Source organism: Cyphomyrmex costatus, unplaced genomic scaffold (assembly GCF_001594065.2).
Source record: "Cyphomyrmex costatus isolate MS0001 unplaced genomic scaffold, Ccosl1.0 scaffold364, whole genome shotgun sequence".
Lineage (NCBI taxonomy): Eukaryota > Metazoa > Arthropoda > Insecta > Hymenoptera > Formicidae > Cyphomyrmex > Cyphomyrmex costatus.
The window spans coordinates 347530-373641 of NW_017277819.1; the positions used below are offsets into that span (position 1 = coordinate 347530).

The 26112-nt window shown below is 32.3% G+C and overlaps 1 protein-coding gene and 1 long non-coding RNA gene across 2 annotated transcripts; both read right to left on the minus strand.

Moving 5' to 3' along the window:
* Positions 1-17448: 17448 nt before the first annotated feature.
* On the minus strand, positions 17449-19680 carry LOC108776605 (uncharacterized). Its single transcript, XR_001940787.1, has 3 exons — positions 19339-19680; positions 18462-18521; positions 17449-17736 (listed from the first exon to the last, which is right to left on the minus strand). It is a non-coding gene; the product is annotated as an uncharacterized LOC108776605 (long non-coding RNA).
* A 1532-nt stretch (positions 19681-21212) lies between these two features.
* LOC108776590 (uncharacterized) lies at positions 21213-25395 on the minus strand. Its single transcript, XM_018543254.1, has 5 exons — positions 25315-25395; positions 25132-25250; positions 22055-24369; positions 21870-21962; positions 21213-21227 (listed from the first exon to the last, which is right to left on the minus strand). Exons 2-5 carry the CDS (start codon positions 25211-25213, stop codon positions 21213-21215), a joined length of 2505 nt encoding a protein of 834 aa, XP_018398756.1. The 5' UTR covers positions 25214-25250; positions 25315-25395.
* Positions 25396-26112: the final 717 nt, after the last annotated feature.

A 26112-nucleotide genomic window follows, 5' to 3' on the forward strand; every position in this document is an offset into this window, starting at 1 on the left:
ATTCGCGCACGACGACCGCGGAAGGCGACGAAAAGTTTTACGAGCGCGCCAGGCGGCACCGGCGGCTGGTTTGAATTGCATCAATTAAAAAAAGCCGTTCCGCAAAAATTCCATAACGCCGCGTCGCGTCGCGTCGCGTCGCGTCAGGGGGTTGGTGAAGAGCGGGTGGGAATGAGGGACGCTCGCCGCGTCAAATGTCCGAGCTTTCGTCGCTTTTCCGCGTTTCCGCGCCGCGGTAAAGCCCTTTTATTCGTTCGCGCCCCGTTCTGTCGCGCGACCGATAACGACCAAGCCTGCCACGACTTAGGCATCAGTCGTAATTAATCCGCACATTTTCCGGCCATTATTAATTGACGCGGGGCCCGTTAAATAAATTTTACCGCAAAAATGCCAAATAAATTTTACTCCGCGAGCAGCAGTGAAATTTTATATGTGAACGTAAAAAACGTTACGTGTGCGTGCATAAGGAAACACATCGACGATAAATCGATCGAACAGCTCGTGACGGGATGTATATTCGAGGAATTTATTAGTAGATTTCAGTAAGAATTCCTGTCGCTTTTGTGCAGTTGCCAGGCGGAAAAAGGGACTCAGGTGTGACGGTCGTTCGTGCGTCTCTCAGTCGATACTTATTGTTCTGTCGGCTATATAGAAAGGCGAATAAAACGTAACAACGATACACGCGCGCGCAAGTATGCATACGTAAGCGGAAGTCAAAGCATCCGAACTATCTTTTCATTTTGCTTTGTTCCGTGCGGGGCGAGATATATATACATATGAAAATATGTGAAAAGGGTCGTTCATCTTGCGGGAGGGTGGATGAGGACGAGAGGAAAATGTCGTCAGTCGGACAAACAATTTCCCTGCGATTGTCGTCATGCGCTTGCAACGGAAAGGGATGGATTTAAAAAGGAAACTAGGAGATATTCAACGGAATCTTGTCTAGATGCAATTTCTACGATTTTGAGATAAGCAACAACGTCAATATTATATGCATGGTTATTGGTTACTATATGTTGAAACTGAAGAGAGTTAAAGGGGCTATCGTCTACAATTAAATATTGAAGGCTCTTCAAACCAATTCTTTAAGTTAAATAACATTTTACTGATTACAGCTTGTGTTTATAGCCCAAAATTTTGATTTTGTTACACTAAAAAAAAGATCGAAAACTAATATTAAAACATATTTTTTATCCACATAATTCGTTGATAATTATTTAAATTTAGTTTATTTTTGTATATTTTAACCGAGGCTTACACGTTTTTACTTATTTAATTAAATAACATTTTGTTATTTTTAACTTCCATTATTAAGAAAATGGCAACATTTAATCAACCTATTTCTCTGGTTGAATTGCTTCATTTAATAATTTCAAAGCAAACAGCATTCTTGTTAACGTATGCAGTTGTTAGTCAATAATAAATTATAATAAATTTGAGTCGAAGGGCTTCGTACTAATTATATAGGAAATTAGGTGCTAGTAGAGTTTCCACATATAAAACAGCTTGTAATGTAATAAATAAAAAAAGTCATAGATACAAGGCTCATGCCTGTTTCCACCAATGCAGATTAACTTTTATCTCAGTTTAACTTACTGTTTATCTTTTTTAGAATTAGAAAAAGATGAAGAGCAAATTGAACCGAGATTAAAGTTAATCTGCATTGGTGGAAATGGGCATCAATAATGAAGTTGTTGAGCTATGATGTTTCAAAGATTCTTTGCAAGCACAATTTTTATCCTTCTAATTTACTATACAACTGAAAAACTATCCATTATAATTAAACTTTCTCTGACATCTTTTATCCATATTAATATATAAGCTACTATATGTGAAAATTAATTTCAGACTAATTTTTCGTACAGTTAATATGAAATCCTTTAATACAACACTTCTTGAGTTAATTCTCTTGCTTTAGTTAAATTTTGACATAATTTGATACTATAAATTTAACAATGTTTATTACATCGTAACTCTTTTTTCGTTGCAGTGATATTCGAAATATTCCAATTTTACTTGATGAAAACAGAATTTGAATTTTAAGTTTAATTCAAACATCAAACACTGAGAGAAATGTTTGATATGAATAACCATTTAGTTTGTTGATATGTAACTTATAAACTTTCTTATTTTTTAATTTAAAAAAATTTTATTATAAATAAAATTTGATTAAAATAATAGGATATTATTTATAATTACCAAATTTTGAATTACAACAAAGAAGCTAGATATAATTTTTCAGAATAAAACACCAAAAGCCTCGAAACTCATCACTATAATTTTCATGTGAAAAACGCGAAGAAGTGCGAATGTTGAGTTAGAAAAAGGAACTGTCTTAGCGGTTGATGCCGTTTTCATAAAAAGTATAATTTGATTAGCTCGCGAGTCATTGCTCGCAAGGCTGAAGTAATCTCGACGGAACTAGGCGAACAAATACCACTTAATTGCTTTATGGTCTTTCGTGTAAGAGAAAGAATCTCAACCGCGTCGCGAAAAGCGCTCGGGGGAAGTTCAAAGGCTTCGTCGCGAGAAAGGCGGGGAAGCCTTTGAAAAATCACGAGACGAAGAACTTTACTTGTTCTCATTCCTTCCTTGCTAAGAAACGAACACTTTTTCAATCATGCGACTCGTAACATATTCGTAAATACATTATTTAACCGGCGTTGAAGAAAGAAAGGAAAAATAAGAGGAAAAGGCGAATTTATTATATCACGGAAAGGAAACACTATTATACACAACAATGGAACTTTTAATGGCTTATTTTATATGTCTAACAATAAGATCAATTTGATAAGAGAGAATTTGGAACAAATTGGCTACATATTGACCTAATTTATTTTTTACAAATAGGGTGCTATCGATAATCGAGTAAAATTTCATAAAAATTAGACGATATTATTACAGAGGTTATTGCTCCAGAGATTATACTTCAAAATAACACAATTAAAAAAATTAAATTTCTCAGAGAAAAGAGGAAAAGCTATTTTTCAACTTGACAGAAAATTATTGACTAATGAAATAATATTAGCAAAAAGAATATATTTTTAACACGATTAAATGTAAATTTTCTCCCGTTTCATAACCCTTAAAGAAATCATTCTTTTTGACGATTTTCATCGATTTTGACAATTCTTTAAAGCACTCTTGTTGAATTGTAACAATTTTTTTTATGAAATGAAGTTAGTTCATTTTTTATAATTAATAGATAGTGTTTACCTAACTTATTTATAATAACAACTAAAAAAATACGTTTTTTTAAATTTTGTTACTTTTAAAGTAAGGGAGGAAATATGTTAAAATAATCAAGCGTTATAAGATACAGTAGCGAAAAAAAGAGAAAAAAAAGTTAGTTTTTCTTCAGAAATATTTAGTAGAGTATAAAAAAAGGTGGAATCTTTGGAAAATAATTCAGTATAATGCAAGTGATATCAGAGTGAAAATTCATCTGAACGATGTGACAAAGATTAACTTCAGCACTGTTCCTTTATTCAACTTGCAATCGAGCCTGATAATAGTCAATCTTTCACGCAAATTAGCTTGAAAACTTAAAGTTGAAGTCCACGTGGTAGTAAGAATAGTTATCTACGTAAATTTAATTTGCTAATCGAATTACGGACTTAATTCCAGGATTCTTCACATCCGGACTTGCATGCGAGTCGTCTTAAGAGTTCGCATAATAAATAGCGATAGTATATCATTCGTATGTTGCGTAGCTCAAAATAATACCGTTAAATTCATAATGTTGAATCAATTTATTTCCAATCATTTTTATAAGTCAACACTAGATACTCTTTTACTCAATATACTGTTAATTTAACTAAAACAATAAAGTCTAAGAATTTAACTTAAAAAAATGTATGCCAATTATTTGTTGGTCTTAAAATATAGTTTACCCCTAAGCTGTAATATCGTAAATTAAATAGATCAGCAATTTAATATTATTGCTATAAAGAAGCATCTTAGAAAGTTGTTAATAATTTTATGCTAATAAGCATCTCAAGGGATTACATAGGTTACCATTGCATCTACAGTGAATACTTAACATTTATTTCTATCAATACAGATTAATTTTAATCTCTGTTTGACTTACAATTTACTTTTCTTCAGTTCTAAAAATTAAGAGTAAATTAAACTGAGATTAAAATTAACCTGTATGATACATTGGTAGAAGTAAATTCATAAACGCGAGATATCCGACTGGAAAATTTCCACAATGTTGTTATTCAGACTTTGTCAATTCAGAGGATTTATCGGATCACCCCATCACTCATTACGTGACATTAGACAGACTCGAGGCTATTCGACAACGACTTCTCTCTCGGAGAGACCCGTGCAAGGAGAAAAGGGGATGGGAGAGAGGGCGATTCTTCCGCGGGAGTTCTTGAATGAATCGAGCAATCTTGAGGTCCTTTGTTTTCGAGAACTGCTACTTGTAAATATAATTACCCCGCCGTACCGCTTTCTCTTTGGTCCACCACCCACCTCGCCCAACGCCGCCGTTCCTCCCTTTCACCCCTACTCCATTGCTGTGTCTAATTTGATTCCGCGGTTGTTTTCACCCTCCCTCCCCTCCAACCCTCCCGGATCTCTCTCTTCCCGCTTCTAACCACTAGAATACTTCCTCTCCGCCCCGACGTTCCGTTCTGTTCTGGGCGCTTCGCCCACGCATTGTCTCTTGTCTCTTCATTCAAATTACCCTCGGCTTTCCCATTCTCACGCCGGCACAACTCGCTGCCGTAGCCCCTTTCCACCCTCCTTCCCTCGCACCGCCGTTCCGGACCTCCTATCCCTATTCCTCGCGTACCAGTCTCGCAGTTTTCACCCTTATTGTTGCGGTTTTATTGAATCCGTTGCGCATTGTCCGCGCGCGAGCGAGAGACGTGCGGCTGTTGTTCAAAGAAAATTGGCGCGCGGTTCGAAAACGCACCCCCCCGTGCTATCCTCATCCTCCCACCTCTTCTGTTCATCTTTCAGCTAGTCGCACGATCCACCCGCGAGATCGGGTTTCACGGCTCCGTAAATACGGAAAAAGGATCAACGACGTTATGTCGTAACATCATTGTACATCTTTGTGCCGTTATGCATGGAATCGTATATATAGGTATGTGTAACGTTTATGTAAGTTCGCATCACCTGCGGCAAATGTCTCTGATGGATTTTTTAGAAATAGTAAAATTTAAGCAACTTTCTAATTAATTTTCCAAAATGTAAATTGCGAATATAAAATAAAACATAAAATGAAACGGCATCGCGCGTTTACGCAACCAATTAATGTGATATTTTATACGAATTTTAAAATATAATTTGATCATTTGCTATAACAATGATACCACTCAGAAAATAAAGTTTTCTAAAAATTAAGTTAAAATTTAAATAATAAAATATTTTAAATCATTAAAATTTTGTAATAATTTTAAAATGTTATTTTGGTAATTAATTATAAAGGAATAAAAGTGTGTTCTTTTAAAATATATTATTTCATTTCTCTTCATATTTCCATTCTTTTTTCACAAGAAGAAATGATAATTTTTTAGCTGTATTATTGTTGTAGCAACAGAGAATGATATAAATTTCAGAGAAGCAATTATCTATCACAATTATTTTCTATGAAATTAACTAAGGAATGGTATTTTATGCATTATACATCGAACGACACTTGATCAAAGATTCTTTTATTACAAAGAACACATTGTTTTGCGATTTAATGAAAACTCTTTACAAAAGAGTAGGACAAAATGTGTCGCGAGCCGTATTTGAATCTCCGGCGCTCGCCGAGAATCCATAAGTTCGTTTCGGAGCAGCGGGGGATGGAAAAAAAGGGCGCTTAATAGCCGTCAGCCTCGTGGCTGTTGACTCGTGTAATGAAAATCAAGAGTAATCGAGAGGGCGATGGCTTTTGTCGGGGACGCATGAATTTCAACGGACAACCATTAATTATTCGAAATTAAATATCCTTCGCCAGCTTTAATTAAAATGTTTACGATATCGTTCAGTCGGCTTATCGACGACATTTCGCACTGTTGATATATTAAAAACAAGCGAAATCATTCGTCACAAGAGCTTCGATATTTTTCACTCGCATACTCGATCTGCACGGACCGTAAAAAAAATATTGTTTTGCCATAAAAAATATTTTGATCAACTGTACACGAAAAGAACGATTTTGCTGAAATATCTGAAAATTTAGCTAGATATAGATCAGAAAATAATTTGGTTGAACTGTCAAAATAGTTGTGTTAGACATCATAAAGAAGCAGTGGTAACCCCAATCCCTCGAGTTAAATAATATTTTATTATTTTTAACTTTCAAATGTGTTAAAATATAAATCAATCTATTTTTGTGATTTTTTCAAAGTAAATCTATATTAATATATGCATTTAGTGAATAACCTTTACACTAAAAACAATTAAATTTTAATAAATATTTATTTGAATAGTTCTAAGTAAATATGTACTAAATGTAAACATATACTTATTTAATACAAAATTTAATTTAAAACTATAATTTTTTTATCGAGTAAATATTTATTTACTGTAAGTAAATGTTTACTTATGTTAGTATTATTCATAGAAGTATATATTAAGATTTAATAAATATTTTTCAGAGTAAATTTAAATCTAATGTAATTTATTTATTAGTTAAATTTTTTTGTTTAACCCCATTGTTTTAGTTAAATTAACGCCTATTGAGAAGCAATGATGACCTATAGAAATGATAAAAAATAAGTCAAATTGAATATAATTTGACATAAATTTCACCGTGTGTATAGGAAATTCCAGTATAATAAGTAATGCTGAAAAAATTTTGATATTCTAGCAAACAGTGCCAGAATCCTATATTTTATTTTAATAATTCAATAAATATATTTTTAGGTATATTATATCTTTTTTTCTTCATATTTCCATTTTTTTCGCAAGCAAAAATGATATTTTTTTAGTTGTACCATTGTTGCAGCAAAAGAACGATATAAATTTTAGAAAAGCAAATTGCATTATTTCGCAATTATTTTCTATGAAATTAACTAAGGAACGGTATTTTATGCATTATACTCGAACGACGCACTTGATCAAAGATCTGTATCTAGCTAAATTTTTAGATATTTCAGTAAAAGCGTTCTTTCCACCTATATAATATCGAAATTCGGGACAGCATTTTGTCGTGCCTGTCGAACTTCCACCAATTTCCTTCTAAAATCAGTTAATGCAATTATATCCGCAGTCTCGAGTAATATTTCCGTAATTAAAATTCCGTCCATTCCCGAAAAGAAAAAACGAGAGAGAGAATCAGTCCTTCAACCTGCACCACCACTGACTCTTGCGAGCAAACGATTCTTGTTTGTCTTGCAAACAAAGGGTTTCTCGCGAGAGGGTCGGGAAAACGTCGCGGGGAGGATGACGACGGTCGGAGATGGAGGGAGAAGGTGGCGCGGTGGAAAACAGGGGCGGAATTATTACATCTTTTGTCCGAAGGCTCGAATCGCCCCGTTTGTGGAATTGCGCGATCGCGATTCACCAGCCCACGATTGCGGACGCCAAATGCCGCGCGCGGGCGGGTCGCCGAGGCTTTTGTTAGTTTTGACTAATTTCCACCGCCGTGGGTAATCTGCTTCAATTCGGGCTCTCGCGCGCGATTCACCATTATTCTGCGATAAAACTGGATATTTCACGTTTCTTATGGACGGAAACCTTCATATTTGTTACATTATATCTTCTAAGCTATTATAAAACGATCTTATTTGTGTATTAAATACTGCAGCAAGTGTGAACAAAATTTTCTCCATTGTCAGAGAAAAGATACTAAAGAACATTTCTGGTTGAAAATAGATGAATTAAAGTTTTTTGGTTTTTATTATAATTTTAGAGTTTATTAAGATAACTGGAATCTTGATTGATATACAATATCTCTAGTATAATCTACAAGTATTTTTATTGTTATCAAAATAAAATTATATCGATCAGAGAGAGAATTCTAGTTATCTCAATTAAAATTCTAATAGATTTAAAAACAAACATTCTGATTCGTTCATTTTCCATCAGAATTTAATCCAATCCATTTAATCCAATTAGACCATTTTTCTCAATGTATTGATGCATTAAACGACTTTACTAAAATATCTAAAATTTGGGTAGGTACAAATCTTGAAATAATTTTGTTATTAAAATAATTATTATTTTTAACAATTAAAATAATTATGTAAGAAACTCAAGCATGACAAACAATACTGCAAAATATATTTTACATATTTTGCATATTAAATATATTTTATCGCAATTATAAAATAGTTTATCCAACTATGTACATTAATTCTACATATATATAGAACTTGTATAATTGATGTAATTGCCATTACCTTTTTTCTCTGCGTGTACCGCTTTTATGTATCCACATCCTTTTATGTCATTTATTTGAGTTACCCTCACAATAATAAAATATCTTCTATATTAAAAGATATACTTTACTTTTCTATAGATAGATTACGTGTTAAATATTATATTTTTAAATAGGATAGAAGTTGCAAGCTTCGCGATTTATTATTAGGCTAACGTTTCACCATTAGACAATTAAACGAGAGACTGCTGTGGTGTAGCAGACTTTAAAATTTAATACCTATTTGACGCTTGCTGCTCCGTCGCCGATCTACCCCTTCAGGCGAGTTTAATTCTTGTAGGTCCCATCGGTGACTTTATCGCGAGAAATTGCCACGCTCCGGAAACCGTCGTTACAGCATCGTTACCGTAAGAACTTACTGCGGGCATTGTTACGGCTAATGGTACCGAACTTGGTTAACTTTCAGTTTTACCGCCGATTCGGATTAAGAATTTATGATAACGACTGGTTCTCGGTCTATTATCCACCGCGAAGGGGCGAGTGAGACGTTTTCCAGTGTCGCGCTTTAATTACGATACTCGCACTTATTTTTCTGCCTACGAAGGCATTACGTTGAGTTAGGGAATGTTCATCGTTATGCCATGTAAGCACTTTCGTCTTGGAATTGATACAGATGACAAGACAAGTCGTCGCGTATCTATTACTATATAGGGCGAAGTATTAAGGCTCTATCACATATCGAAGACATCAAATGAACTATTAGATCTGTGTTCATAATATTGGTTGTAAATTTAGCACTCCGTTTTCTATAATATTATTATATATATACTTTTAATTATATATTTAGGATTGTATATGTATATATTTAATACTATACCTTTAATTATATATTTTTTAATAGTCCCAAGCAGTACTACATCCAAAATCGGGAAAAACATCATTAAGATTTAGACCAGTATGCACAGTCAGTTCTTATTTAAGTCCGTCTTAAATATATACAGTCTTAACAAGTTACCGATCAATCACAGAGCGGTATTCATATTTAGGTATTCATATTCAGATCTTATATTTTATACTGTCTTAAGTACAGTTTTAAGACTACTGTCACAAATCAATTAAAAGGCTGTATTAGCACATTAAGATATTACCTTAAGATACTAATACGATTCTTTGATAGATTCGTGACATCTTGAGATTGTACTTAAGACAGTTTTAAATATAAGAATCAATTATGAATACTGATCTTAGATAAACATATCATAAAATGTCTTAGAGATGTCTTTAAACGATATTTAAGATATCTTATGTCCCCTTTGTAAACATGTGTGCTGTACTGCTGTCTGAGATATTAATCGACGGAACTCTAAAAAAAATACATTAAAGAACTCCTTCAAAATGAAGTTAGATCTCTCATCGAAACTCTCTAACTAAAGTGAGGTGCAACTTCAAATGCCCATATTAAAGACATTTTTGCAAAAATTAATAGATTAACAAACAATATTTTATGAAGCTTTAAATTCTCGAACTGCACTAACATATTTTTCTATACAGAAGTTTCGGAGCATTTTCACGTTTTTCTCCATTCCCTCTCACAATAGCGTGATACGGGTTTAAGAGCGTTGGATAGAACACCGTCGGTCACAGAAAAGATGCGAGTCTCGTGTGTCATCTAATCCGAGAGCCTCTCGCCGACAGGCAATTGCATTAACGAAGAAACATGGCGCGACAGGAGCGGACGCACGATCAGAGGCCAGAAGTTATAACTCCACTCGACTCTCTAGTTTTATCCCCCTCCCGCCCACCTTCGTCCGAAAGTACACCCGTGGCGTGGCAACTTCTTCGCAGTCGGCTAACTTCTGCTAATAATGGTGAGACATTAATTTCGTGCGATTGGGCCCGGCGGACGACCGCGACAAAGGCAACAAACGGGATAGCTTGGCGAGGAGGAGAAGAAGGAGACGGGGGAGTTGGATGAGATGATCCTCTCTCGTTTTCTCCTTGGTGGGTCTTTCCTCGCGTCAGTCCTCCCTCGTTCGAGCATTCGAATTCTCTCGGTAGAAAGAGGACAGAGGGAGGGAGGGAGAGAGAGATAGCGGGGTGTGTGTTTTAACCCTTCTTCTTTACGCCGTGGCCGTATAATCCTTCCCTCTCCTCCGAAGCAGAGCGGTCGGTATAATCGCGCCACACTGCTGTTCCCGTGGGAGCCGTTGCTCCCGACACGATTCTCCGAAGGACGAAAACGACGAAAAGTTTAATGAGTCCGCCTACCACGCGTTTTCGGCAGCTAAGATTGCGGCTGCCGACATTCTCTTACCTGATTCCGATTCGTAAGACACGTGAGATTCCCTTACAAAGACGCGCAGTTAATCAATATCGACGACACATAATTCAGGTAGAAGCTCCTCGCAAAGTCCTATTTTTTTTTTTTTATTTGTTTTTGGTTATTTGTTTTAATCACAAACGAGACAAAACTAAATCTCTACACGGAAAGAACGACTTCGTTGAAACATATAAAAATTTAGCTGCAAATCTGAAAATTATTTTGTTTTTGATCCATCAAAATACTCTTACTAATTTATTTCTAAATATTAATATTTAATAAAAAGGCAAGTCTCCAATAAATTCATTTGCGCTAATTATAAGACGACCTGAAAGATTAAAATGGATACTCTATATCAGGAAACTGCGTTTCTGTATGTCACCAAAGCGTATTATTAGTTTTGTGTCTTTCGCCTCGATCGATTAACGAGCGTCACATTGTCCGCACATTCCGCGAAGTTGAATTGATTGATTAGATCGAAGGATAATCATTAATCATCCGCGTTTGTCACTCGGTCATTGTTGCTGTACAATTATGTCGAATGCATCTTGCAGTCCATTGCGTAATATCGAAACTATGTACGGACAAAACGCTGCAAGATCAGTGCGCGCGAGGATCCGGCGACATTTCGCAGCGCAAACTCCACTAGACGCTAATTGGTCGTCTTAAATATGTAAGGCTCGTCTGCCCACCGGGTGCGGGTAACAATAAACCAACACTTAAGACATACTCCAAGACACAATGCTAAGTCGCACCCTTGGTGCTAACGATCTCATTTACGAGCTTTCCGTATCGAGCTCGTGAGTGGTCCAGCGTGCAATTTTTTTGTGCAAAATTTATCTGCAAAATTTACTGTATTTTTGTCATCTTATCCAACAAACGTGGATATCTGATAGATAGTTATACAATATAAATTATATAAATAATTATATAAATATTAAAATGTAATTATATTAAAATTGTACAAATAATTAAGATAAAAGGCTAGGAGTCAAGCAAGATGTTCATTGCTAATATTATAGAACAATAAATCATATTATTGTACATGATATTAAACATCTTGCTTGGTTCATAGTTTTTTATTCTTTTTGTATCTTTTTGTACATAAATTATATAATGTATTAATTTATATAATATATATAATTATTGATGTTTCACGTTACAACATTTTGAGAATTTGTAGAAAAAATAACTAATGTTAAAATATTCTGATGTTTCTTTTCTATTATCATTTCGATTTTCATTTCTGTCTAAACTAAGATTAGTTTCTTCATTACAGAATATAATATAATTTTACACACACCGTATGCATTTTTATTAAAAGTCATTATTTTATTTATATCACTCATCAGTTTCGATTCTAAGAGTTCCGAATCGTACATTTTCTTTTCAGGATGAACGATATATTATTTATAGAAGTCGCGGCTCCGGCACATCATAAAAGCTAACAATGATGGAAATATTAGTTCTTAAAGCCGCACGGGGTGTAGTTAACGACTCTCTTGAAGCAGCGGCTCGCGACATTGCGAGAAGTTGCCACTCCCTTGACGCTCGTCGAATTTCTTTACAAATTTTCCGCACATTATATCTCTTTTTCTCTCTTTCTCTCTATTTCTGTTTCTCCATCTATCTTTTTCTTACGCGCACACGATACGAACGGCAGTTATAACTTCCCATAACTTCTCTTCCCATTGTAGTATCGCACCGAGCTGATGGAGGAAAGGACTGCGCGCGAATGGACTTCGCTTTTCAAAGTTACGTCTTAATCATTTCGTTCACCCTCTTCTCCAATATTCTCAGTGTAAGAATATAAAAGAGAAAGACTTATTATAATAATAATCAACTTTTTTTTTATTTAGTATAATAAATCAAAAAATAGAATAATAATTAGAAAAGTAAAATTAGCGGATAGTTGATTTCGGTTATATTAAACGAATATTTGATTGAAGGTATTTCTCTAAAATTTTAAGAACTACTCTCTCTCTCTCTCTCTCTCTAAACTTAATTATTATTATGAGACTTTTTTAGAGAACAAAACTCTAATGCACATAATATTAGAATGTGCCAAATAAAATGTATAAAATATTCACAAATGTCTTTAACAGAATAGATATTTTGCAACAAAATACATAATTCTTTTTTCGATATTAACACACAGAAAAAATGTACTAATTTTAATAAATATATATTTGAATAGTTATCAACTAAATATTTATTTACAGTAAATAAATATTTACTTAATAAAAAAATTAAATCAAATTAAATCAAATTTTATACCAAACGCGCGCGCGCGAATATACCTTTATATTAATAAATATTTATATCAGTTGGTACTATTCAAATAAATAATTTATTAAAATTTAGTACATTTTTTCAATGTACCTACATGTAGGAAGAATTGCATGAGTAATTGAATAAATGCTGAAATATGAGCTTACCATGAATGATAAGGCAAGAAACTTGAACAATCACAGTAGTCATACAAAATGGCAATCGATATACTTTGATAAATATAACATCGTGTAAAGGAGACATAGAGAGAGAGAGAGAGAAAGAGAGACCTTTTTCGGAGAGCGTTCTTAAATTCGTTGTTTGCGAGCAACCGACCAATAATGCCGGAACATTATAAATTTAAGCGCTTTTAACGAAAGCTACGTTAGGTCACAACCGTTTCGCACGCAAGCTGTACTTCGCATGCCGCATTCCGGACGGCTTGCCACCCTTGTTTGACCTGGCCAAGTGGTGTTGCGCTCGAAGTCCGAATGCATAATTAATCGGGTTATCAATTAAAGGTATACCGGTGACTCATTACCACTCTGTACGATTATTCTTATTTATATCGACTTCTTATCTATATCAAAATGTACATTATCGACTCGTGACACTCTGGTACTATAATTCACAGGTAATTAAATTCAACTGATTCGAAGAGGGATTGAATTTAAATAGTTAACGATTTTCCCTATAGCCTCAATTTTTCACTTTAAATATCTTTAGATTCAGCTTCAAGTAAAAGTTTTATTAACGATCATTTGCGAGAATTTAATTGAAGAATAGATCTCATGTTACGTGTTCAAAAACTGCCTCAATGTTATTTTACCATTGAAACTTTATATATGCAAAAATTTCATTTCCAATTGTTTGTCACACAAAGGCTATTGATATTCCAATACAATCACCCCATTATTATTGATTTGATTCCTAATACCATTAAAATATTATACACGATACGGGACATTCTCTGTATAAAGTAATGTGATGCGTATTTATATTGCAGCAAAAATTATTCGATCCGCCTCTCTATCGGGCAATAATCCAAAATATATATACAATTCCGCGTAACCCAACAGTTTATATGTAAAGATTAAATTATTAATTGATCTGTTGTGTTTCCGTATGGCCTGTTATAACATTTGACGGGTAATAAAGAGTAATAATAATCGCGGTATTGCAAAACAAACAACAGATAATCCGAAATAAATCCGCAATCGACATTAATTCTGATTCTTCAAAAATAATCGTATTACTTTTCAATGATTTTAAAAATTTACAAGAATTATACACAGAAATCGAATTATCTAGAATAATTTCACGCAGCGCGTTCAGACGGAAGAAGAATGGACGTGTTTGATGAACACATTTCCGGCGATATTTTCTGTCAAATACTAAAATGATTTTCCTCCACCAACGTTTAATTAAATGCTATCTATATCTTTCTGAAAAGTTCCTAAAGTTCAATGTATTGCCACGGTGCAAAATTATTATTTTTTAATTTTATTAATTTATTAATTACTAATCTATAAGCGATGAAAGGTTTTCATTAAGCGATTATTATTTTTACGTCTCATTAAGCATGAGATTTCAATTTCAATTTAATAATGATAGCTTATTCACGTTGCGCGAAGCGTTCGCTTCGATAAATAGAAGCGAAAATATTTACCCCATTTTATTCATGACTGGTTATTTACGCGTGACTAATTGCCCATTTAGTTTGTTTGCTACGATTTGACGTCATCGTATTATAATAATCGCCCTTTGGTTGCAGGATATAAAATCACTTTGAATCTTTGAATTAAAAACAGAAATAGAGGAGAATATATATATCGAAAAGAGTAAAACATAAAAAAACATTTGTATACATCATAATTATAAATATTATAATATATCATCAATATATAGTGTCTATATCTATCTAATTACCAATATGATTAGTGTATTGTTATGTAATTAAAAACCGTAAAAATACGATCGGACAAATAAATGCTTTTCAATAGTTATTCGAAATATTCAAAGCATAGTAAAGAAAATCCTGAAAAAGATTTAATCGCGCATTAATTTAAGATCAATTTTATCAACGTAAAGAAATATATAAATTATTGTAAATTGTAAACTAAAGTTGAACTTTGAAGTTAATCTTATATTCAGTAGAACGGGTCTTCTACAAATATACTTGGTTTAATTTATTTTAAACTATTTTGATTCAATAAACTTTTCATCTTTGTCTAATTCAACACATTGAGAAAAAATATACTAAATTCTAATAAATAGATATTTGTTTGAACACAGTAACTAACTGAACATTTTTTTCTGTAAGAATTAGAAAAAAGTGAAGAGCAAGATAAACCGAAATAAAGAACTTACCTTTGATAGAAAATAAAAACGGGCATTAGAGACGACATGTTTTCCAGACTGATGCGCCCTCATGTATGTTCACATAACGTTGCGATTAATTACATACCGACCGAACGTAGAACAAAATCGATTATCCATCGAGGTGGATAACTGTGATTTACTGATGGTCAAATAACATACTACTATTACCATAGAAATGCAATTGGGACTGGACCCTATTATTCAAAAGTATAGCATATAAAAAAATATACGAAAATACTATACTGCGGTATACGTCAGATACATTATTATACAATATAAATTTTCTAGATTAGGCGCGCAATTGCGATACCATGAAATTTCAAATCGAGGAAATAAAGGAACCAAACACGTCGCAGCTATCGCACACACGCTTTCAGGAAAATGCTATTACAGTGTCGCCAGGTCTATTTAAAAGTTATCTCCAAATATTGTAAGTTTCAGAATATTTTAGACCTAATTTAGATATTTTTTGTATCTTTTTCCACAAAAATCCTCCTAAATGTTTTGTACCTCAAAAATTCTTTCACTGGAAAGAAAAACCTATAAATTTATAGGCATTCTCTCAATCTGGATGCGCTATATTATCGCTATTTATGTTATTTTATTGCCGTTGCACGTACAATTAGCATAATGCATGTACCATACACTTGAGACTTGTTCTTTTTAATATAATTTTTTGTTCATCTATTTCATTTTTTTTTCACATAGGAGAAAAAAGGAAAAAAGATTAACTATACACACACACACAAAGTTTAGCTAAAAAGACAGATCTTTGTTTTTAAAAAAAGAGAGAAAACAAATGAGTACAATTAAGTATAGATATTAAATAATTAGAATGTTTTTTTAATATCTAAATAAAATTTAAGAATTAATAAATAGAAGAAAATACCAAATTAATTTGAAGAATTTGTCTAATACATACAGTTGTTTCAAATATTGTAAATTTTATTCAAATATTAAAATAATACATATTATACTTGAAATAGCGGATTCTAATCATGCAAATTATTTTCAACGTAGAAATAAAATTCGAAGGATCAGAATAAAAATGAACAAATTATAATTTTGCATGAATTTATATCTACTAATATATGTAGTCTTCCTAAACTGCGCACCGAACAATTGTCGGTTTTGAAATGCAACTCTAATAAACTACCGTACTACTATCACGAATTAAATTGCTAATCAATTTAATTCGAAATTACATATAAGTAACTAAGATCCAAGCTAGACTGTTATAGGCTTCGTATTCGTATTAGTTATGTTCTTACATTGACAGTCTTTAGATTTAAATATTGAAAAAATGATATTTCATGCTTAGTTTTAATAAGATTCTTTAATAGAAATAATTATAATACATCTTTGTAATCAAGCTTTAAAAATTGTATTATAATTATTTATGATATTTATGATTTGTAAGATGTACACGGTTATACATCTTACAAATCATAAATATCAGCAGAAATATAGATAGCGATAAGCATTATCTCGCACGAGTTATCATAAAAAATATTTATTTATTTTTCGGCCTGTTAATCTATAGAAATCGAGTGGGCTATATGATTTTTTTAATTTTGAACTTAGAACTTATTAAATTAAATAAAAAAAAACTTATTATTAAAATAAAAATTGAAATTCTTAAGGTAAAAATTAAATTTATTGCTAGAAAATTGATCTTTTAATTTCTAAAACTAATCGTAAGATTAAATTTAGAATATATTATATTAATATTTTATTTTCTAAATTTACACAAGTATTTTGCAATTGATTATTAATTTTTTATATTACTCTTAGAGAGCTAAAATAATGTTATATTTAAAAAATCCCCTTTTATTAAAGTAAATGTACCAGTTAGTAAACATGAATCAATTGTTGGACAAAGTGATAAAACATTTCAAATATTAAGTTTTTAACATGTACAACTCTAAGTTATTTATAAAAATTTAGAAATGAATTTTTATTTAGAATCATACATTCATTATAAGCTTAATATTTGGAATAATTTATCACTATTTTCAACAATTTATTCATATTCACTAACTAGTATATTTACCTTATTGTCAGTATATAAATGTGTGGTAGTATTACCGTTAGCATATGAAAAATGGGAAAAGTAAATTAAACATATACACGTATAACGTATTTAAAGTGAATTTTATTAATTCATTCATTGTTTATCTCTCTAACAAAAAAAGCGAAGAATTTGAGTCGCATCTCTAATTTTCACTAAGCATAAAATTTTACATTGATAATAATGTAATAATTTTACATTGATAGTAATATATTTCGAATATTGCGCACATGTTGGATTTATTCAAGCGCATTAAGGATTTATTATCACCTCCAACATGGATTATCCTTGACATGATTATTAGTTAACAGGTGCAAGACTTGCACGTACACTTTCCACCTTGTGTCTTGCAGCCACATTGATCTATAACAAAAATATTATTTACTATCACAAAAGCAAGATTTAAATTTTGTCTATAAAAAAGATTAAAACACACACATCCGTTTATATAAAATTTAATAAATAAGCCACTTTAAATAACTCTTTGAAAAATTTACTACTCTTCTTCTCTCTCTCTCTCTCACTTTTGCAAATAAAAATTTTTAATATTACTTTTTACTACAATGAATTTTAATGAAAAATAAAAAAATGTAAAAGTAAAGACGAAAGAAAATACGAGACATACGTGAGCGAAAGAACAAAAAAGGAATGCATATAATGTTCCGGGAAACCATGACTCATTACGTATAATAATCGAAATGACCGTATAGCATAGAAGCTTCGAATAACATATCACGTGCAATTGCGCCATACAACGAAATTGCGCCTCAAGTCTCGCAAAATTGCAATGTACGGTGTTAAGGGATATTATTGGCGTCGGCGGTGACCGTTATTAACCGGTCATTGTCCGGGATGGAAAATAAAAAATAGAGTACAGTTACTAGGTGGCGCACGTTCTCGTTCGTCAATTCTGCTTGGAAAAAGACATTCCGATACAGCATTGTGAAAACGAGTTCGACAGCTCGTAAATGGTCGTAATTAAAAATAATAACTCGTTAGAGGAATACGACGAGCAAACAGCGAATTGCGCAATTAGAAAAGCAAGTGCACAACAAGTGTACTATTAAAATATCTATTATAAATATTACCTTTGCATCCGGAATCGCAGCACGAGCAATTGTCACCGCACTTACAATCCTGGCATTTGTCTGTAATACATTTTAAATATTATTTTAAATATTTTAGAAATTTTTCAAGAGATTCGATTTTATATAACAGAAAAACTCTTGTTTTTTTTTTTATCAAAGCGGACATCGATACTTAATAATATATTTATATGCGAATTTACAAATACATTTTTCATTTTTTTTCTTTAAACTACGCATCGATTCGGTTTGTCAGATTTAAAACACAATATTACAAATTAGAAATAACTAAAAAAATTACATCTGTCGTCAATTTAATAATGATGCTAATTTTAAACATCTTAAAACACAGCAAAAAAACTCAGGAAATAGAATTCGTTTTCCTATTTAATTTATTCTGATCAGTCTAATTAAAAAAAAATATTTTAGAAATTTCCACCTATAATTGTTAAATGTTTAGAATATATTAAATATATTTATAGAGTACATCAAAGTGTGTATACCTTTATACATTTATAAATATATTATAATTTAAAGATATCTACATATTAGATATATATATTAGAAAGACTACAATTCTAGACATATATATATTTTTAAGAATCCACATTATTTAAGAATCGTGTATAACATACAACAATTATTTTCAACAAGATATTTCAATAATTCAATAACTAATCAACTGCCCTTTGACCATGCACTGCCGAATCAATGATAATTATAAATTAATCGCGCGACGCCTTCTTAAGAAAGGTCTGCTTTCTGCTACATTTTTCACTGTGCCCCAATAATTCCTTTAAAGAGCAACAGCAATAATTGAGGAAACTTCATGTCAAATTCTCTATTAATGTTCATTAAACATTTTTATGAGTATACTTACCCTTGCATTTCTCACATGGTCCCGGCATTTTGGTCGGCTTTGGCTTGTAGCTTTACAGTCGTGACTTGAACTTCCAGATAATACAGCGGAATGCTTACTCGCTGGTAGAACGTCGTGGCTTCGAATTTATCGATCGTTCCCCACCAGATCCGGGGGCTTGGTTCCGAGCGGCTTGACAAGCGCAACGCGCAACGCGTCGCGTGTGCAATGCAATCGTCAACATGCGTGCCATGCGCAATTTCTCAGGGCCGTGTGACTTCAGCGGCATGAGTTTTTCGAACAGGTTGCCGGCTAGGATGACGCAGAAAGAGGCATATCGTTATCTCTATTCTTCCCAATACTCTTCCCATTCCTGTAGATATTCAATTTGAATCAATGAACGTGTGTTTGTCTTAATTCTTAATACAATATTGAAAACAATCGTTTTTATTAAATACAAAATTGATAGTTATAAAATTCAAAATGATAGTATCATACAATGTAAATCAATTTATATAAGATTTACATATAAAAAATTGAAGAGATAATGAACCTAATAAATTTAATCAGCAGATTGAAGAATATATTGACTTCGGATATTTTAAATGTTATGTCTTATTGTCTCTAATAAATTTAATTTAACTTATAGTCATAAATTGAAAATTATTTTGTATGAATAAACCAGATATTTAATGCAAATGATTGCAGAAAATAACTTATCTACCTGCGATAGATCAATCATTTGACAAACGATATTTATAAATTTTTATGTATTTTTACGATGCTTGACCAGTATTTATTGTGTGTATCAGGAAGTAACACGTTATATAAGATCAAAAAAGTTTTCAAGTCCGACTTATCAAGGGCGCTCAAATCACGCCGACAATACATGTCCTCGTACAACGTATTCTCCTTCCTGATTATCTAATTAAAAATTTAATAAGATATTGGCACAAATCTCGAAGGTATTATTGATTCGAGATCGACGGCCCTGTCGACATTATCGGTAGAAATCCAATCACAAGAATTGCATGAAACGACGCAGTATCACTGCGCCTTATGCGCCATATCGAGAATGAAAGAGGAAGTGAGAACTTTCCACATTCTAAATTCCGAAAATCGCGCAGTTGATGAATTCTACACACACTTCGAGATATTTCTATCGAATTTTTTTTAGCTTCTTGTCATCTTTGTGCTATTTTTCACAGCAAATTTTACGTCTCTCGGAAAATCATTTTTGTCGAGATTCGTTCGTAGTAATTCAAATTAAAAAGTGTTCCGTGTTTTCTTCTCGTTCTTATTTTACATTCGAGGCCATTATTTCGTTTAGCGATGTATACAATATTAGTTGCTTTCCATTTACTCCGATTCTCAGATAATTCTCACTTGTGAGATATTTACCGCAAACTATTTCAAGAAACAGGTTTGAATTTGAAAGAGATTTATCTTTCTAATATTAACATTACAGGAAGAAAAAAATTAACTTGTAAAATTGTACAAGTTGATTTTCTTCTTCCTGTAACTTTGGAGACATCAGAAAGATTAAATCCTTTTTTTTCAAATTCAAACCTGTTTCTTGAAGTAGATTACGGTAAAATTCTAGTTGTGATCAAGTTGTACCAAAAATTATTACTTTTAATATTGCGGAATAAAATAGTATGCAATAAAAAATACAAGCATTTTACGATACAAAAAATGCGAAATAATTGGTGACCAAAAATAATTTATAAATTGCACATTTAATAAAAACTGAGATAGTATATAAAAATAAAATTATAGTCTTTTTATAAAAACATCAACGTGTGATATAAATCAGAATGTATTACGCCAGAGCTGTCCAGGACCGGATACTTTTGGCTTAAAATATTCGGTATTCATCTACTCCAAGTTTTAGATTACTTTTGTACCTCCTGAAATAATGTAATATAAAATTTTAATTCAAATATACGTGTGCACACGTGCGTCGCATTTTTTATCTTTTCTTTCAAAAACAAAGGTCAAAAAATTTTGACTATGTAGTATTACTTTATACTATATAAATAACATTCATTTCTTATATTATTTTTCTGGTTACATACAATACTATTTAAAATTCCTTTAGTCTTCATTTTTGAAAGAAAACATGAAAAATTCTAATTAGAAATTTTTACACGCCATTTTGTATATACAATATAATCTTGGCCAAAAATTTTAAGCACTTATATTTTTCCGTTCATCTAGAACTTTTTTACTTGCATTGTTACCTATTGATTATACCGGCATTGTGTAAATTTAAATAGTCTTGAAAGAAAGAATAATTATTTACAGCAAATACCATAAATCAATTTTTGAGCTAAAACTTTAAATAATGATTAATAAGATGTCCAACATTTTTGGCCAAGACTGTGTAGGTATGTGTGTACGCATGTATGTGCTTGTGCGTAAATACATATATATATATATATATATATATATATAGAAAACAATTTTTTAATCATTATTAATACATTATTTTTAAATTAATATATTATTTTAACTAACTAAATTTTTGATATACGAATTATATTACATACTATATGTGAAGACGACGGATAATTGTAATGCATTTTTGGATGCAAAAAGTTATTGGCTACATTTTCGTCTCCTACTGTTGTCCCAGTCAACTTCTGAAATAATGTAAAGCTAGATAAATTCTTAATACATTATATGGAAGAGATCTTGCAAATTATATATTTATATCTTTATTATTACTATTTACCTTTTTTGGTTTTGAAGACGACTGAAGTTTCACTTTTGAATTAGGCGATTGAGTTAATATTCTTTTAGGTTGGTCATTTTTTGTCAGACGAGACTCTGTACCCTTTATGTATGCTCCAACTGGGGAAACTACATGATCGTAATTTCCCATTTGTCGATAAATACTCTTTGCCTGAGAACTTACATGTTTGTTTTGCTTATTTTCCGGTAACAAATTAGGAAAGTAAGTTCTCTTCAGTTTACAATTCCTGTTAAAAGGGGTCTTCCCAGGAGTTATGAATAATCTTGGTTTTGAAACAACATTAGTCGAACATTTTGTTGAAGGACTTATACTCTTCTTTCTCGGTGAAGGTATTTTTAAAATTTGTTTATCATTTAATACAACTGACAGCTTTTTACCTTGGACTGCTTTTACCTTGGACTGCTTGTCGATTTTTTTATCTTGGACTGCTTGTCGATCGCAAGGCGTACAAGTGTTTAGTTTTGTCCGATGAAATAAACCAAGCAAAGATTTATACTTTTCTAGATAATCTTGGTATTGTTTTACACTTATGAGTGTTTGCATGAACTTATCGTCCTCAATCGATGAAGAATCATTGATATTTAGATGAATTTGTTCCAAAGGTTTGAAGGTTTCATCAATTTCCATCACTACCTTTACTGTGTCGAGGCACTTCTGTCTTTTTTTCGCAATCTCATACATAACCGTGTTCTCAAAATCATTTTGTTCGATCATTTCTTGACATTTACCATGTTCTGTTTGCCACAGTATATCAGGTACTCTCTCCGAATCTGTTCTATCATATTTTTCATTTAGTAACAATCTATGCTCCAGATTCTGTTCTTCAAGTAATTTATTGCGCTGATATGCTGAGTCCGAGGTACATGTTCCAGCTTTTTTCACCCGTTCGTGAATGTTAGGTGAGTTCTCCAAAGAGGCCATTTGGTTTTCACAGGTACGCAAGATTTTAACCATATTTTGTAAAGGAGACTGTAACAAGTTCTTCTCCTTTGCTGGAACAGTACAGTCTTGATCAGGATACAAATTTTTGCACATCGCTTCCAAGCTTTCAAACGTATTTGTACTATCGTTAAATACATTCTTCGTATTATAGGAAATATTTTTTGATATGCGCCGATACGCTTTCTTGGGACTTTTAATATTACATGGCGACGACACAGGCATTGTAAAATGTAAGTCCTTATCAGGAGATAAAACACCAAGAGATTTTCGTAAGAGATCATTAAGTCCTTGGCTTTTTCTTTTTGCACAAAATGATGTCGACATGCCGGGAGACCCTGGCCATTCAGGAGCGGTTTCGTCCTCTAGAAATTTACACATTTTCCTTAGCTCTTCGTTAAATCTGAATAAACTAAATTCTGGATATTGCGATTGTGCACAAGAATCGTTGTTTATAACCGACTCTTCGATTATCGTTAGTAAGCCTTCTGTAAAAACTTTTGGTGAATCGTAATAATGTGTGGATAAACGCCTCAACAAGCGTTGTTGCGCAGATGATTCTACCAATGGCTCTGGATCTACCAACGATTGTAGAAACGTTTTTAACTCAGAAGGATTGAGTTCGTCTTTGGAACTCATTTCAATGTTTACTGAATCATGCTCTTTTGTAGAATCATCTTTCCTGTTTGATACAGCAGAAAGTTTTGACAACGATAATGTCTCCAAAGGAGGAAAAATTGTTTCAATTTCTGCATTATAATTTGTTTTCACTGTATTCTTAACAGGAAAAGAAAACTGGTCACGTTTAATATTGTAATTCCTATCCCTCTTCAAAGCTTTATCAAGTACAGTATAACTTTTCGATCTTCTCAGTTCTCGATTAAGTATTATATTTCTCAGTGATTCTGTTGACATAGAACGTGGACGATTATTAAGGCTCTGTCCCATGGACTTATTTTTATTTAAATTTCGAAAAATAATGTCTGTGCTGACATTAGCTTCGGATAGGGTGGAACTTAATTGTTCTTTAGCACTATCATATTCATTCAAGTATTCATTATTAAATAAATTTATACATTTGTTCAAGTCCGGTTTAAGTGACAAATATGATGTTTCGTCTGATACAATCAATGTATCATCTCTTAACAGAGGATGCCTGATGTTTTTATATGCCGTATTATAGTTTTCCTTAACAATATTGCACGGCTGACCGGTTGAACTACCTGCTAGAATGACAGATGCATCGCAAGATATATTATTCTTTGAGCAGGTATATTTATTATATTCATCTTGCGTATTTTTTGTAGAATCATCTAACGATATCAGACTCAATTCATCCTTAATTATTGTTTGACCTGTAAATATACATATTTATATAAGATACTTTATATATACATATCTATATATATATACACACTATTGTATTAGACATACATCTATTGTATTCTCATTATTTGTCAATGTTAAACAAGGGTTAAATGATTATACTATATCCTTACTCCTAGGAAACAGTTGAAGATATAAAAATTAAATAATTCATTAAAAAGTTTCTTTTGTTGCAGTAGATATGTATACACACATGATCAATAATGCCTTTCTATTTTTGTATAGTATATATTATATAAATATTACATATATATGTGTACATAGTATTTAATTATACTTATATACAGCTTTGATAAAAAATATTGGACCTTATTAACTATCACTTAAAGTTTTAGATCAAAATTTGATTTATGGCATTTGCTGTAAATTGTCTTTCATTTAAAGAAACCTTTAGACTGGATCTACAACAGATTTGTAAACCTTATATATGCTATAAGAAATGAATGAATTACAATTGACTATTCTCCTCATATTCAACTGTAATTAGTCAATTTATTATGGCTTATGGCTTAAAACATCTATTGTAGATCTGGACTTAACTTATGTATAATACTAATGTGTACGACCAATAGTAACAAAGCAAATAAAACAAATTCCAGAAGAATAAAAAGATGAGTGTCTAATATTTTTTTATCAAAGCAGTATAATAGCATTGTGTGTACAATTACAACAGTTTTAATTATAAATGTTGACTAAGCATTATAATGCAAGAAAAACATTATCATACTTACGAAAACTATTTAAAGAATCTGTAAAATCGTGGGCACGTCTTCGTCGATTGCTCATTTTAATTTCCTGGGAAATTTCTGCCATATACAACAGTAACAATGGGAGAACAGAAGAATTCGTTCTAAAAGTCAAAAATTCAAGAGAATGTGACACCAATAACGGCTAGAGAACGTTTACCCACTTACCTTTTCTGTTCTGTCCTTCTACTACCTTCTACCTAAATCCTAAGTACCTACTGAAAAGTGAAACGTCTGAAACTAAACCTGTTTTCAAATGGTTAGGGTTACCAACGTATTCGATCACGTGATAACAACATTAATGAGGGGTTTATCGCGTTGTTTGAAATCCTCAAGAATGTTTGCACGGAATAAATATATATTCAGGCATTGGAAAGAGAGAGAACAAAGATGCTATAAGTGTAAAAAGTGCAACGCGAACAGTTCTAGAATGCGTTCCAAATTACGCATAAGCGTATGATGTATCATTGCATTCTTTTCTATATTATTCGGTAAGCAATAATGACAAATAACGCATCATGCACTTCATACACAATTCGAAACGCACCTCTATTACAGTATTTACAGTAGCGCAAGGGTGCGTTCAGAATCGTCGTCCGGATGCACCCAGATGTTGTTTTATCCTTGTTGTTCACGAATGATAAACAAGGATAACACGACACCTGGGTGCACTCAGATGATGATTCTGAACGCAGCCCAACTCTTTATCGACACTTTTGATGTTACCGTAGAGCGTAGATAAAAATAAACTGCACAAGTGCACATGCGCGAGCGAGGCGTGTAACCAATCAGAGTTCTCTCTTTGATATTCTATCTCACTTCTATTCTCCATTATAACCTTTTCTCTCTTTCTAGTTTATATTCTAGCAATATCGCGTTCAGCAGATTCAACAGTTTTACAACTGTTTTATGATTCTTCGCTGAGATAGAACTATTCCTTTAAATCTAATATCTAGTTCACACTAG